This window comes from Montipora capricornis, chromosome 10, assembly GCF_036669925.1.
Source record: "Montipora capricornis isolate CH-2021 chromosome 10, ASM3666992v2, whole genome shotgun sequence".
Classification (NCBI taxonomy): Eukaryota; Metazoa; Cnidaria; class Anthozoa; order Scleractinia; family Acroporidae; genus Montipora; species Montipora capricornis.
Window position 1 is genome coordinate 26013388 of NC_090892.1, and position 15000 is coordinate 26028387.

Below are 15000 nucleotides of genomic sequence, written 5' to 3' on the forward strand. Positions count from 1 at the left end.
TCAAAATCACACATGAAAATGTTCGCCAAAACAGGACCAAGTGGAGAGCCCATTGCGACGCCATCAATCTGGTCATAGTATTGACCATCAAAAACAGAATGACTCTTCTTTGTTGCAAATAAGAGTAAATTCTTTAGGACCAATCGGGGTAATCTAGGCGTCCGACTCAAAGTCTTGAGCAATTTCATTGAGCAATGCGTCCTCTGCAGAGCTACCCCGTTTTGGCGGGTCGCCGTTGGGCGAGCAAGTGAGTGCCTCGGAATCCGACTTTTCAGGGTCTGAATCTCCGCTATCGCTCATGGCACTAGCTGCAGGAAGTTTTCTTCTCCTTTTCGGTGGTGTAGCATGGTCTTCTGGTTCTTCAGCTAACCGTTTCATTGCCTTTTCCATGGACAGCATGGTGGAACTCATTTGAGTCATGGTTGACAAGACGTTAGCAAGCACGTTGTCTGTGCCCTGTGGCACGTGGATTTGCAAGGGCTTACAGCTTATCAAGGCAAATTTCAATAGTCTCATCCAGTGGGACATTAGTAAATAGTGAACTGACATCAAAGGAACACATGAATTCGCTGTTGTGATGGTACTGTTTGGCCCATTCTGCAAAACTGAAGGAGTCTTTAATTGATCTTAAGCCAGCCTTAAATGAAAACGTTGGCAGTGAGAAACTTTATCTCTATTATTAGGATATTCTTGTCGTTTTATGTCAATCAATTTCGTTAGTTCCCAGTCTGTACAGTTGTATTTTTGAATTTAAATTTATCTCAGTGTAACGGAATAATAATCACTTCTGATGATGTATGTTGTAACATACGAAACGCGGTTAAGTTTATAAAAGTTTTGCATTTCAAGCAAATGTTTGTAACTGCTGTTTGCGTTTTATTCCTATTGAAACTAAAATGGCCCAAGTCAAAGCGGAATTTTTATGAGAACATTGAAAAGACATGGTGGGGAATGAAACGAAGTATGCCTCGCACAGGAACATCCACTGATCTTTACCAAAGTTATACGTGACTTGAAAGTATCATTGAGCATATTGCGCCAATCTCTACAAAGAGCGATAAAGACAAAAGCTCACGAAATGCACCGTTCGTGATCCTGAAATGGCCGTGCCTTATACAGGAAAGGAAGACAACGGCATACACTCTGCAGTGCTTAGGCGAATTCACAAACAGAAATAAAAACAATTTCGCTAAAAATAGGGCAGGTAGTCATGAAATTTTTGATAACAATACTTTCATTTGGTCTGTTTGTTATGTTTGAGAATCTGAACCCCATTACAACGATTGCTTTAAACTCCACTTCTTTCGCTTATTCTAAAATTGAAAAATGGCTTTAATTAAACTGCAGGGAAAATGCCAAAATTGCAGGAAAAAAGGAAAATGTTCGATTTTCCGCATTTCAGTCAGAAGTTCGACCGGTTTTTTTAAAGTGGATATAGACTTAAGGAAAAAAATCTCTAAGAAGAAAGAACAAAGCGCCACAGTCCCAAAGAACGTCTATTGTTATCGCTATTGTTTTCTTGAAAGGAGTTTATGCACTGAACTGCAGGGACCTAATTTTATTGCTTATAATATTGAATAAATGAAGGAATGAATTCAATTGAACTGAAGCAGAGAAACCCGGAAATGTGTCTGTATCTCTTTGCGTACCCTGTTCCCATACGTCAGAGCTATACCCCAGTCTACCCAAGTTGGTTTTGTCGACAATTCGATGCTGAATAATGTCACGTGACACCTTTCAGAGTCGTTCTGAGGTTGTGGTTCTCGCTTTGCAATGGCGGCACATTACTATGTGGTTGTGTGTGTCTTGTTCATGATAGGTAAGTGTTTCGCGAATCGCCCCAAAATATTAATGGAAATATAGGCTTAGTCGAGCATCTCTCGACGGTTGGTTTTCGATTTAAAAATCTTATTGTGCTGCAATAGTGCATGCGTGATTCAGGTGATTTCGTGAATTTCCGCATTGCTTCCCTACTAACTCTCGGCTGTAGCTGTAATCTGTAATATTTTTTTACTTAATAAAGTAATGCTTTCCTGATAATTTCTTTCTAAAAATTTTTAGTCATTTTTTCGGTTAGGTATGTGGCGCGAAAACCGTGCATTTTCAGATGGCGACATACGCGATAGTGCCTGAGTGATTTCGTGAATTTCCGCATTGCATCCTCTCTGTGTGGCTACAGCATGATTTTGGAACACGAACGTTTTGCTATTAGCAAAGCACTGCTCTCGAGTTTATGTACTGTCGAGTTAACTACTTTATAACAACTTTTATTATATTTTTCTGCTACGTTATTGCGGCGGGAAAATTGTTCATTCGCAACAATTAATGCCGATATAGTCTGTAGTCGTAAACAAAATCATTGTAACTGTAAGGTATTCTAGATCAGAAAACAAACGTTTATGAATTTTGGATGAATTCCAGATGTGCCTGGTTAGGTAGTTATAATAATTCAGGGCTGTCAACTCTCCCGGATAAATCGGGAGACTCTAGATTTTGGACCATATCTCCCGGTCTCACGATTATGGTTCATGGTTCATTTATTTCACACTATTTACATAACATTAACATAGAAAGAAAAGTATAGTCACAACACATGGTTACAAGATAAAATAATTACAGTGCAGGTTATAAAATGTGTGTGGTGGTCAAAGTAGCGAAGGCTTTCTAGTTGACCACCACCTGCTTTTAAGTAAACGAAGAAATGACACTGAGCCTTACTGGGATATAGAAAAAAACATTTGTAGAGCCTAGGACTAATGTACAGAAGAAAATTACATGTATATAACTTAAGCATATTAGAGGTATACTGAAATCTCTCGATTAATCGCCGAATTTTGTCATTTCTAGTGAGAATCGACTTTCACAACAGTCAAATTTCAAATACTTAATGTTGCTTGAGTTATTTTAACTCGATAATAACAAAATTGGAACGTTGCGTAAACTCCAGCAGACCGTTCGTTGTTTTCTTTGCTATTTATGGATTGTAATTATGCACCAGTCAATTGAAACCCCCAGGTCCGGGGGAAGGGTGGGGGATTCATAGGCCACTTCGGAAAATACCATAATACTCTTTGTTCATCCCCCCAAATTCGTATAAGCATTGTTTTTGTTTTCTCTTGGGACCATTGTAAGTGCAAGAGAAACTGGAAACAATGTTTATGCAAAATGTCGTGGGGGGGGGGGGGGGCCACGAGTATTATGGTATTTTCGTAAGTGGCCTATTGCATGAAGCGCTTTTGAACAACAATCTGTCCCCTGGGGGTGGTGCATTTGACTGATTTTGACTTTGGGTCCTGTCCCCACGTGGGGCAAGAGTAGCACTGGCATTCCAGTTTCTAACTTTTTCCTTTTCCTTGTGCTCGCACTTATGCTTGAGTTCGCTTGCATTGCGTGAAAATAAAACTCAGCATAAGCACAAGGAAATTTGCTACGTCTGGCCAATTAAAGCACTCTTTCTAGATTCTCTGCGTCTGAGCATTTGAACAAAATGGCGGATGCCGTGGTTGTTAATTAATGCTTTATTATTTTGACGTTGCTTTTCACTAGCATAAGCTACTTATGCTTGTGCTTGCGTCGCTAGTGAAAACCAGGCTTAAGAGCCCCCTGGGGGGGGGGAGTGGGGAGAGTACCCTCTTATATACGCTATACAGGTATGTGCCACCCGAGAGGGTAGGGCTTTTGAGGTGCTCAGGGTATCCCTTTTTGGTATTTTTGGTATTGTGATCCTTAGATATTCCTTAGACAGGGTCACTAAATTGCAGTATCCAGCCCAGTGCGCAAAATGAAAAAGATACGATTTATTAAAACTGTACTAAAGGGACCTTTATAGCTTTTATGGGCCATAAAAGAGGGTATTGGATCTCGATTTTCTACCCTTAAATAGGGTCAAGGTTTGAGAACCTTGATTGATTGACACACCTATCCTAAGTTGTCGGAATACTTCCACCCCCCGACCCCCGTAGATAAGAGTTGCTTTGATCTACGTATATAATTCTTTAACTTCACCATCCACTTCAAATGATCTGAATTCTTGGGTTCCTTTAAACTTGACTTGAACCAGGCAAATTTAGTATGTGTGATATGCAGTGTAATGTTAATTTCACTTTGAATGTTGCAGGCAGTTTTGTAATCAAATGGTCTTGAGCAAACATGTGTCTTAAGTTAGCATTGTACCAGTAACTAAAATGCAAACTTCACAAACCCAAAGCAGAACATTCGGATTTTTTCCATAGTAAATGTTGGATTGTTTTAAATTTTTTACCTCAAGTATAGGGGCATTTCATCTCAATTTCTGCCTCAGGAGGTGGGGGTCTTGATGCTTTTTGACCAGGGTCTATGTCAAATCCCCCACCCTTCCCCGGGACCTGGGGGGTTGGGGTTTCAATTGACTGGTGCATTAAAGCAATAATGTGATTGCTCCAAAATGAACCAATCAAATTAAATGTTTGCAGTGCTAATGCCATCTTTTTTGCGCATTTTTCGACTATTTGCCCAGGTTGCATGAGGTCTTGTGTACTTGTGTCAAATCGCGGAGATCAAAGATGTCAATTGATTTTGGACTTGTAAAGACAAATGTGGCTGAAAAAATTGTTAAGGTTCCCGATTTAAATATCATACCTTGACAGAGTCAATGAGTATTTTTTACGTAAAAGACATAATATTAATGTGACGTCACTAGAAATGACGTCACAAGCGTTACATATGACGTCATCTATCATACCATCGCAATCAGTTCTCAATACTTGAAGACTTTAGGGGTGGCAGGTGTGAGGTAGTTTTGTGTATTTTTTTTACTTTCTCCCAAGTATTTTATTTTGTTATTAATTAAGCAGCGTAATTGCCGATGTTATAATTATTGCCGTCCAGTGATGTAAAGGGACATGGAAAATGGCAAGAAGGAAAAGTCGAGATCTCTAAAGAAAATTGTGCATAGACTTTAAAAAGTCCTTCCTCTCATGGGCCGTCCCATGTAGATAGCGCACAGACGAAGGACAACCTCTCGCGACTTCGTCGCTTGCTCATCCGCTTTACGTCCGAAATATCACACTTCGCTCGCCAGAACATTTTTTCCTGGGATTCTCGTGAGGTCGACTTGTGGCTAGTCTAAATTATGCACTGACATAACTGCTGACAAAACAGTGAGAAAAGCACCATAGTTTTTGTTTGAGGCCGGAAGCCTATAGGTTGTTATTTGCTAATCTATTATTTAGCCTTAGTACATGTCTGTTTTTGGTTATTTACAAATAATTGGAATGTCAAAGAAAATTATTTATAAATATAATGAACAAGTACTCATTGAATGATGGTTAGATCATTACTTTTTAGTAAACCTGTAATGTATATCATACGAAACATGTTTACCATTTTACATAAATAATTCATCATTGAACAACTTCTTTTACTTATAAACCAGGCTGTCTCTTAAAAATATGATTTACATATCACAAAGCTGTAAATCTATTATTTCTAAATAACGAAAAAAATTTGGTAGGTCAATTAATTTACAAAGTATGAAATTGCACCTTGCCGAGTGTAAATTTATTATTTAGGACCACTTCGTACTGAAACTCATTTATGATGAACCTGCTGATCTGAACCTCTTTGATCTGTTTGCATTTCTTTCACACAATAAGTGTAGTTTTCTTTTTTTCCTCCAAACTCAAGAATTTAAAAAGCATTTCTGAGAATATCATCTATAATAATTATACATGGGACACAGGCCTTCTTGTGAGTTCGCTCCTAAAGCACTTGCAGTCGGCCTTACTACCGAAAATAACCATGTCTGGTACTTTCATTGTCAAATCCAGTACTTTGAAAAGCCATCGAAAACCCTGAAGGAGACATCTTAATAATTATTGTGCCTGTTAGCAAGGCACACCCAACCTTGCCCAGCATCACAATCACATGACAAATTTTCCCTTGGGTATACTCAACTCTAGCAACCTTAGGGCGATCTGTTATTTGATCACACCAGAAATGGAGCACAATTTTCTCCAGCTCGCTTTATTTTCTGACCACTAGCACGTGTTCAAAGAATGAGCAAGGAATCACAGCATTTTGCATAACGACTTTGTATAGAAACAACAAAGACAGTAAAACCTTTTTTGGACATTCAACTGTTTTGTTAAGCAAACTTGTTCCCTTGCCATTAAAATGAAGCTGAAACAATCTTGTTAATCATCTTTAACTCTATGCCAATGAAATAAGATTGCAAGGTTTTGCAAAACCAGCAGCCGAAAGCGAATTTAGAATTCTATGTATTCATTGTAGCTCTTTTGACTTAAATATTTTTTGAGAATATCTTGAGCAGCTTCCATTCTTCTGGATCCTGGTTTCTGGTTCTGGTTTTCTGATTCTACCTTTCCAATACGCCCTCATGAAGTTCTTTGGTAGCTATTTTGGCTGAGGAGGGCTATCAATGCTGAAAATGTCAGCTCATACGTCTTACAGTGGTTGGGGGGGTCAGCATTAACTGCTAAACCATTGCTATGGACCCCTTCAAATAGTCCCCAGTCCCTTTAACTCTACAGTTGTCCTTTTTTGCCAAGTGTGTCCTATTTAACATTCTTTGTCTGGTTCAACTCACAACCACATTTGATCATGTGACCAAAACAGAAAATCTCTTTCAAACTCAGGAAGTTATCTATGTTTTTCACAATTATTTTTTAATGCAACAGTATTGAGAAAATTCTAACACAAAATCTGTAGCATGGATTTTTTTTGAAAATTATTTCCAAAAAAATTTTTGATGTCATTAGGCCCTACTTTGATACACTTTGTCCATTGTCAAATCGAAATTCCATGCTACAGTTTGCTAAAAATGGTGGGACAGTTCCCATCCTGTGAAAAAACCGCCTCTTCCTTTCGTTTCCTAAGAGTGTTTACATGTTTTTTGCTGAAACTCTTGGCAGAGGACTGGGACTAGTTGGGCATGTGCCTTCTGATTGAAGTGATGTCAGATTTTCATTGAAAAAGTTAACTTCAAAGAACCATCCATGCGACCTTTTTGTGGGGCTCTTGACAAAAAGCTTCATAGCAACCATTGGCTTTCTGTAGTTAAGAGCTGCCATATTTGTATTCCAAGTAATACAGTTTGGGTCAAAAGTTGTTGGAAAGGTTGCGTGCATAACTTCTCTTCACACCTAATTTGATTATTCTATGCTCTTGTGGTCCCCCTCCCCCATATTCAATGTTGGCTCCTGCAGTTCTTCCTGCAAGAAAAGTGACCATTTCTTTTCCTGGAAAATCCAACATTGATAAGGAAGGGAGGTGGGGAGTTATTGCTAAAGTGATGCTTCCTTCCCAACACTTTTGTCCATGATTGTAGCTTGCATTGGTGGCTAATGCAGGGAAATCCTTTCAAATGCAATTCCTTTTTAATATATTCCCCTGCATTAGCCTCCAGTGCCAGTTACAATCATGGACAAAAGTGTTGGGAAGGTAGCATTACTTTACAGATAACTTCCCCACCCCCCCCCCTTCCCTTCCTTATCAATGTCGGATATGTGTACTAATCACATGCTCAAATTATGCTGCATTCCTTGTGCTTTCAAATTAATTCCCTTAATCAGGAACAAATTGCATTTCAATTCTGAATTGTTTATATTCACGGCTGCAGTAACACTCTCACAGAACAGAACTTTTGTTGCCATGGTAACTTATTAGGTCACATTGATGAGTGCATCTTGTTAAGGAATTGCTGGTGTTTCGCATTGTACGATAATAATTAATTCCCATTTATGTGAAACAGTTTGATAGATCCTTGTAAATAGTACAGTTTGTCGAAAATATTGAAACTTGTTGAGCCTCCTGGAGTCTTGTTTTTGCTCATTATTATTTAAATAAATGCTAACAATCTTAAGGTCTGTAATCAATACAGTAACTAGTCATTGACCAAGTTTTCCAAATGACCTCTTTACAGTTGTGTGCTTAGCTACCTGACCTTTTATTGAAAGTGAGGCTGGAGTTGACCTTGTTATGATACAGACCTCCTTCCTTTTGTTATGTTAATGATTTTTTTGTCATGCTAATTAGTAAGAATTTACATAAGAAAAGCAGGGAGGTTTCTATCAAAACAAGGTCAACTCCAGCCTCAGCGTCATTCATAGGCCAGGTAACTAAGCACACAACTGTAAAATGGGCTATTATAATAATTAGTGACCTTGCATTCCTAGCTTTCTACTTCTTGACAATGAATGATGCAAGATGGTACAAACCATTAACCAGGGTCAACCCATAGTATCAAAACAAATGCTTTTTATAACTTTAACATTTTTGGGCCTATCCATGTAGGGTGACCAATGCAATTAGGAATTTACATACAGAGGGTCTCTATCAAACATCAAAACCTTTGAAGGGAACCTCCACTTCAACAAAAGAAATAACTTTAAATCACAGGAAATAACTGTTACAGTCAAGTCAATCTAAAATATTTTCAAAGAGAGCATTTGTATCCGAAAGAAATAAGTTCTAGAATCGCCTGTTTTTGTTTTCAAATTTTGCGGGTGCCGCCATCTTGAATAATTGTGACGTGTTATGGTTGCCCTGTTGTTATTAGACAAAAGCTCTTTGTAACAGTATCAGAACAAACCATACACGTCACAATTATTCAAGATGGCGGGGCCCGCGAAACATTGAAAGTGAAAATGCACGACTTTCCCTGATATAAACACTTTCGAGCAAATTTGTTTGTAAACATAATTTCCTTCGGTTTAAAGTTATTCTGCAGTAAGAGTGGTGGTTCCCTTTACACAACAACTATAATGCGGTAAAATCTCGAAAATAAGCCCCGGGGCTTATATTTTTCAAAGGCCCTTTTCGAGGGGCTTATCTGCGGAGGGAAATTTGCGTTTCCAAAGCGATTGGGCTAGCCTTATAGTTCGAAGTAAATTTACCGTTTTTGCTTTGTTTTTTTGTATTTGAGGGCAATTTTCCAAGTATAAGCTCCCGGTGGCTTATATTTGGAGGGGCGATTTAACGGAGGGTTTTCTGCGTTACCACTCTGTGGGGCTTATATTTGGAGGGGCTTATATGATTATACATGGAGGGGTTTATTTTCGGAATTTTACGGTAATACCTTATGAATGTTTAACGCAATGGTGAATTTTGGTTTTGTATAATGTCAATAAAAATATCCCATACAAACTACATAGTGATTGTCGATAAAAGGGAAACATGAACTGTAAACTGAATTACCTTGCAGATTGTATTAGCTTCAACTGTACTTGAACTTGATTTGTTCAATTCATCGCCATGCATGACCTTGGTGGCTTTTCGATCCATGTTACAAATTTTAGAAGTTCGGAAATTGTGATTTAATGTTAACTTAAACGTCTTAGACTACACAGTATTTCTTTCCTTTGCACATTTGTACCTGAGCTGTATTGGAATTAATTTCGACTTTTTCTTAAGGAGGGCTCGAAAGGGCTTTCAGCTGAACGTGCGCGCATTAAGCCACTGCCACACGTTGAAACTTCTTGTTGAAACTTGTGTGCAACGGCGTTGCGAAACAAGTTTCAGGAGGCATTGCACTGTGCAAAGTGGTCGGTTTCGTTAAAATTTTTTGAACTTCCGTTGCGAGACAGGTTTCACGAAAAGTAGAACCGTTTTCTGTTTCTGCAAAGGTCGCAGCAATCGCAGTGGTGATAAAAACTGGATTTTCACCATGTAACACCACTCCGTGAAACTGGTCTCGCTCGGTCTTGTTATGCTACGCTGCGTAAGCCAATCAGAAACCGGTTAAGGCCAGGTAAACAACATTTGGAGACCAGTTTCAACGTTCCCGAACGAATTTAGATCTTTTCTGTTACACGGTGCAACGCCTGCTGAAACTTTTTCAGCTAAAAGTTTCAACGTGTAACAGCGGCTTATGGACGTTTGCGCCCATTGCTACCGCGCATTTTTTCGCACATGTCACGCACACGTCATGCATCGTACCACGAAGGTAATCAAATATGGCATCAAGCAAGTGTTTAATCCTCCCTCGGGCAAAGGGTCGCTTGTGGCATCATGGGATAGCTGTGAACCCAAGTCTTCTCGGAAATGTCATGCAATGACGTGACAGTGCGAACAGACTTAAACTTAAACTTTATTCACATTTATTTTGCGCAAATATCAACTTAAAGTTTTCAAATGCACGTTACAACAAATATCCCTAAATATAAATATACTAACAATATAAATATACTAATCAGTACTAATGATGTAAGATAATTATATACCACTAATTGTAAATAAATATGAGCTAATAATATAAAAAATATATATATATACTAATCTTAAAGTGTGAGTTGATCTTCGTAGAACAGTGCTCAATACATAGAAGTAGAGCGAAGTATATATTGTGGAAGATAAAAAAAAAAAATACACTACAATTTCCTCCCTACAAAACTGTTTCGTGGTCGCCCACTCATCAGGGGATCAGCCCTCTGATAAGTGGGCGACCACGCAACAGGCTTGTAGGGATGAACTTGTAGTTTATTTGTTTTTTTATTCCACAATATATATACTACTCTTATATACATATAATAAAATAGATAATTAATAATTTCAGAGTTCCTAAAGTTAAGTGTTAAGTATTTAATTTAAATCAAAGGCTTCTCTAAAAAGATACGTCTTAAGCTGTGATTTAAAGATAGTGATGCTTGCAGAGGTCCTAATATAATTGGGAAGTTTATACCAAAGTTTCGGTGCAGCAAAGCTGAAAGACCTATCACCTAGTGTCGCTAATGATTTAACTTTAGGGGATCTAATACCAAGCTATTATTAGATCTTAAATTATAATTCGATGGTTTCTTAACGGTGACAAAATCACATATATAAGATGGTGCGAAAAGATTAATTGCTTTGAATGTAAGTAAAAGTATTTTAAAATGAATTATATATTTAACTGGCAGCCAGCGCAAAGTCATAAGAAGTGGAGTAATATGGCAGAATTTGCATTCTTGTAAGATGAGTCTTGCGGCGGCATTTTGGATTCTCTGGAGTTTTTGTAGTTGGCATGCTGGAATTTTGTAAAACAAACTGTTACAATAATCCAGTCTTGATGAAGTAAACGCCTGAATCAGTGTCTCCGTAGATTCCTTGGATAGGCAGCGTCGGATTCGTCTAATTTTACAAAGATAATAGAATGCTGCTGAGCACGTCTTAGTAATGTGGTCATCCATTGACAGCGTACTGTCTAACCACACACCAAGATTCTTCACTGGGTTTCTCAGCAACCATGATCTTTTCAGCCCCAATCGTTAAACAGTCAATGCTAACCTTCTTTAGTGGTTGTCTTGTCCCAATGACAAGGAATTCCTTCTTTTTATCATTCATAAATAATTTATCCCTTGATAACCAGACTCTAATGTCCTGCGCACACAGTTCCATAGCTTCAGTTTCAGTGCGTCATCTTCACCATGATTGTCGTTTGGACGAAAAGATAGATGTAATTGAGTGTCATCGTCACAGCAATGTACACTTGTTAGATGCACGTCTATTACATTGAAAAGTTCGCTTGCGTATAACATAAACAATAATGGACCCAAGCAAGAACTTGGGAACTCCCCATCTCAGGTCAAACTTCTCAGAAACCGATCCCTGTACTGAGACATGCTGTGATCTTCCTTCCAGATAAGATTTAAACCAATTCAACACTACCCTATTTGTGCCAAACTTGGTGGTAAGTCTTTTTATAAGGATATCGTGGTCAACTGTATCAAAGGCTGCACTGAGATCTAAAAGAACAAGTACCGTGACGTGCTGTTTGTTCGTAGTTAGGAGGATGTCATTCACAATTTTAAGTAAAACAGTTTCGGTCTTAATTGTTTTGAGAACTTCGGAGCGATTTTGCTCTCTTTAATGCTCGGTGACCCCCATTTTTTTTCCGTAGGTCACTTCCTTTCCTGATTTTGTCCATTTTAACAACAACAACAAAAAAATCTGTAGGTGAGAAGCTACAAATATTTCGCCTTTTATGCTCTCGTGCGACCAAAGTTTTCTTTCTTAGACTAATATGTATCATTTTTCAAGGTCTATTTCACCTCAGAAAAAGGCAGCTACAAAAGTTTATTTAGTTATGCTGAATTGAGTACGTTTACCTGATTAGCTTATTTTTCTTGCTGACAGTTGTAAGCTAAGATCGTCTTAAAATAACACAAGCGTCTAAAAATGCACCTTATCTCAGAAACGAGCATGGTGAGCCCCCCCCCCCCCCCTTTCTTTTTTTGTCCGCAAAAGAAAATTATTACCTTTCTGCTTGGCAAGTTTAAAAAAAATCTGTTCGTGGAAACATTTTGGGCGCGAACGTGCTCGCGTCAGGTCATGATTCAAAATGGGTCACCTGAAATAAACAAATACCGCTAATTTCGCTCACCTTTCTCCTAATTCCTATATATATGGAATATAAATAGACATCTCCTATTCACGAAAACTACGAAAATTCTACACAAACAAGTTAATGGTCACTTAAAATCCGTTTCTGTTGGGCTGTAGCTCCACTCGCGCGCGGGCTCGAGTGGGCGGGTGACGCATGCGTACTTTTTTTCTGATTTTACAACTTTACTCGTTTACATCTCTGCTTCCGGACAGTGAATTTTTTTCATTTCTTGCATGTTAGCTTAGATTAATTTAAAACATTTGTCATTCAAATTAACAAAAAAATTAGAGACGTTTCAAAAAAGCTGATTTTTGTGGGAAAAACTGGCCTGCAGATCTTGTTGAATTTTAAATATTTTAGAGATTATTTCTAACATTATCTGGTAACGCTGAATGGGAAGATGTCACCATCCCGTTTTTTCAAAAAAGACAATGTAAAAATAATGTTGCTTTTAAGGCTCAAAGAAATGCCTTATATCGTAGCCATGGTAACAATATTTTGGAGGAAAATGTGACGTGAGAAATCTATGATGGGTTCTTTAAGCCCTGGCCAAATTCTTGAAGTGATTACCCTAAAAAAGAAAAATTAAGATGAAATGCAAAATCACTACAGGTCAGCCTGCAACTTCCATCAAATTAATGCTTCATCCACCCCATGAATGAGCTAAAAAAAGAAAGGTAAAGTGTTGCTTCTTGGGGTCAAGCATGGACTCTGAAAAAGTGGGCGCCATTTTCAAAAAATATAATTTAATGTGCAAAGTAATATAAATGTAATGCAAACTTCAGAACGTTCTTAATCGCTTTGATAGTACAATGACGTTTAATTCACCTTCCGAGTTCAAATCGGTGTCAGATTACAAAAAAGTCTTTTCATGTTGCTAAAAACACTTCCTGCGGGATATGGCAATTTACAAAAATAAAAAACAAGTATTGCAATTTGTGATTATGAAGAAAAAACTCAACCATGATGAACAATTATTGTTCATTGTGGTGCCACAGGCATCCCAAGGAATTAATATCTTTTCTGATTTGGTGCAATGGTCCTGTTTAAATGTGATGCCTTGTACGAATGCACCCCTTTATTGCAAAGAACATCTAAACTGAAGTTGGGCTAGCAGTGCAGACTAAAGAGCACCAGAGGTATTGATCAGTTTCTCAATAATGATAATATAATAATCAACTTTATTTAAGTTGAGAAACTTTAAAATATTGTAAGCAAGAGCCAATACAACACAGATTTGATTTTAGTTGTGTACTATATTTCGGCTGGCCAAACCAGCCTTCTTCAGGTACAATGAGAGTTTACATTGGATTGCTTCTGTGTACACATATATATATATATATATAGTAAATGGATGTTTTATCACATTTTTCCAGTATTACGTCAACATCCATTTTACTATATATATGTACATAGAAGCAATTCAATGTTAACTCTCATTGTACCTGAAGAAGGCTGGTTTGGCCAGCTGAAATTTAGTACACCACTAAATCTACGTTGTATCAGCTCTTGCTTAAAATATTTAGTTTCTCAACTTGTAATTACGCCGATCAGATCAAGCCACTGATCCAACGTACACCGACAGGAAGATTGTCCACTGTTGCTTGCTTCAAAACTCTTTATTTTAAGCATTGGAGACTGGACAGAAATAAAATCTCCTATCAAAGACCAAAAAAGCATTAAGTTGGTTTTTGAGGAGAGGGGAAAACCAGAGTAGCGGTATGTGGAGAAAAACCTCTTGGAGCAGGGTAGTAGAGAACCAACAAAATCAACCCATGTGTGATGGGAATTGAATCCAGGCCACATTGGTGGGAGGAGAGTGCTCTTACTACTGTACCAAGTATTAAAAATATTGTCATAGTTTATGCAAAGGCAGTAGCCAGCTATTTGCTCAGTAACCCATACTTACACACTATTATTATTTTTAGCTGCTTCTTCATATGGTACTGGAAATAATACTAGTACTATAAGTCCCTCAAGCACATCAAGTTTAATGTCTACAACGTTTATTCTTACTCCAAGCCCAACTTCAAAAAAGACAAATGCTTCAATAGCACCAACTACAAGTAGACTATCAACTACACCTGGAATTCACAGCACATCATCACCAGCTACACCTAAACTTCCCAGCTCAGCAGTACCGTTGACAAATCACACCACAGCAAGACCAACAGGGCATCAAAAGCACTCTATGAAACCAGGTGAGTGATTCGTAGCTTTAGTGTCAGTGTCAGGGCAGTTTTTTTCTGTTGAGAGTGTTTAAACACTTGTATGTACATACTTCACAGATAGACAACCCTAGGGATTCGAGGCCATGTGACGGCACTATATTTGATACAGTTGTTGATCTCGTACATATTTTTTTTTTTTGTAATTTGCAATGGCTGATCGTGGCTTGGTTCAATTGATCAAGGAAAGTGTTCCATGAAAACCACAACAAAATACAAAATGTGTTTTAGTGACAGTTTTAGTGCTGTCTTGGGTGATTTGATGGGTTTTTCGGACGGTTTATGCAGCAGTTAATGTAACACCCCCCCCCCCCCCCCCCACTCCAACCCTAGGGATTAGGCATTCACCATGCGGGGCAATTTTAGGCTGTCTAATCCCCTGCCCTTTTGTGGAGCAATTCCAGATTTTAA

At 38.2% G+C, this 15000-nt stretch overlaps 1 protein-coding gene across 1 annotated transcript in view; it reads left to right on the plus strand.

The window, feature by feature from the left end:
- Positions 1-1695: 1695 nt before the first annotated feature.
- The window catches only part of LOC138019153 (uncharacterized), a 16720-nt gene continuing 3415 nt past the window's right edge, over positions 1696-15000 (plus strand). Inside the window, exons 1-2 of the mRNA XM_068865842.1 lie at positions 1696-1819; positions 14290-14562. Coding sequence (XP_068721943.1) covers positions 1774-1819; positions 14290-14562 — 319 coding nt within the window. The 5' untranslated portion in view covers positions 1696-1773. The remainder of the gene's footprint in view (positions 1820-14289; positions 14563-15000) is intronic.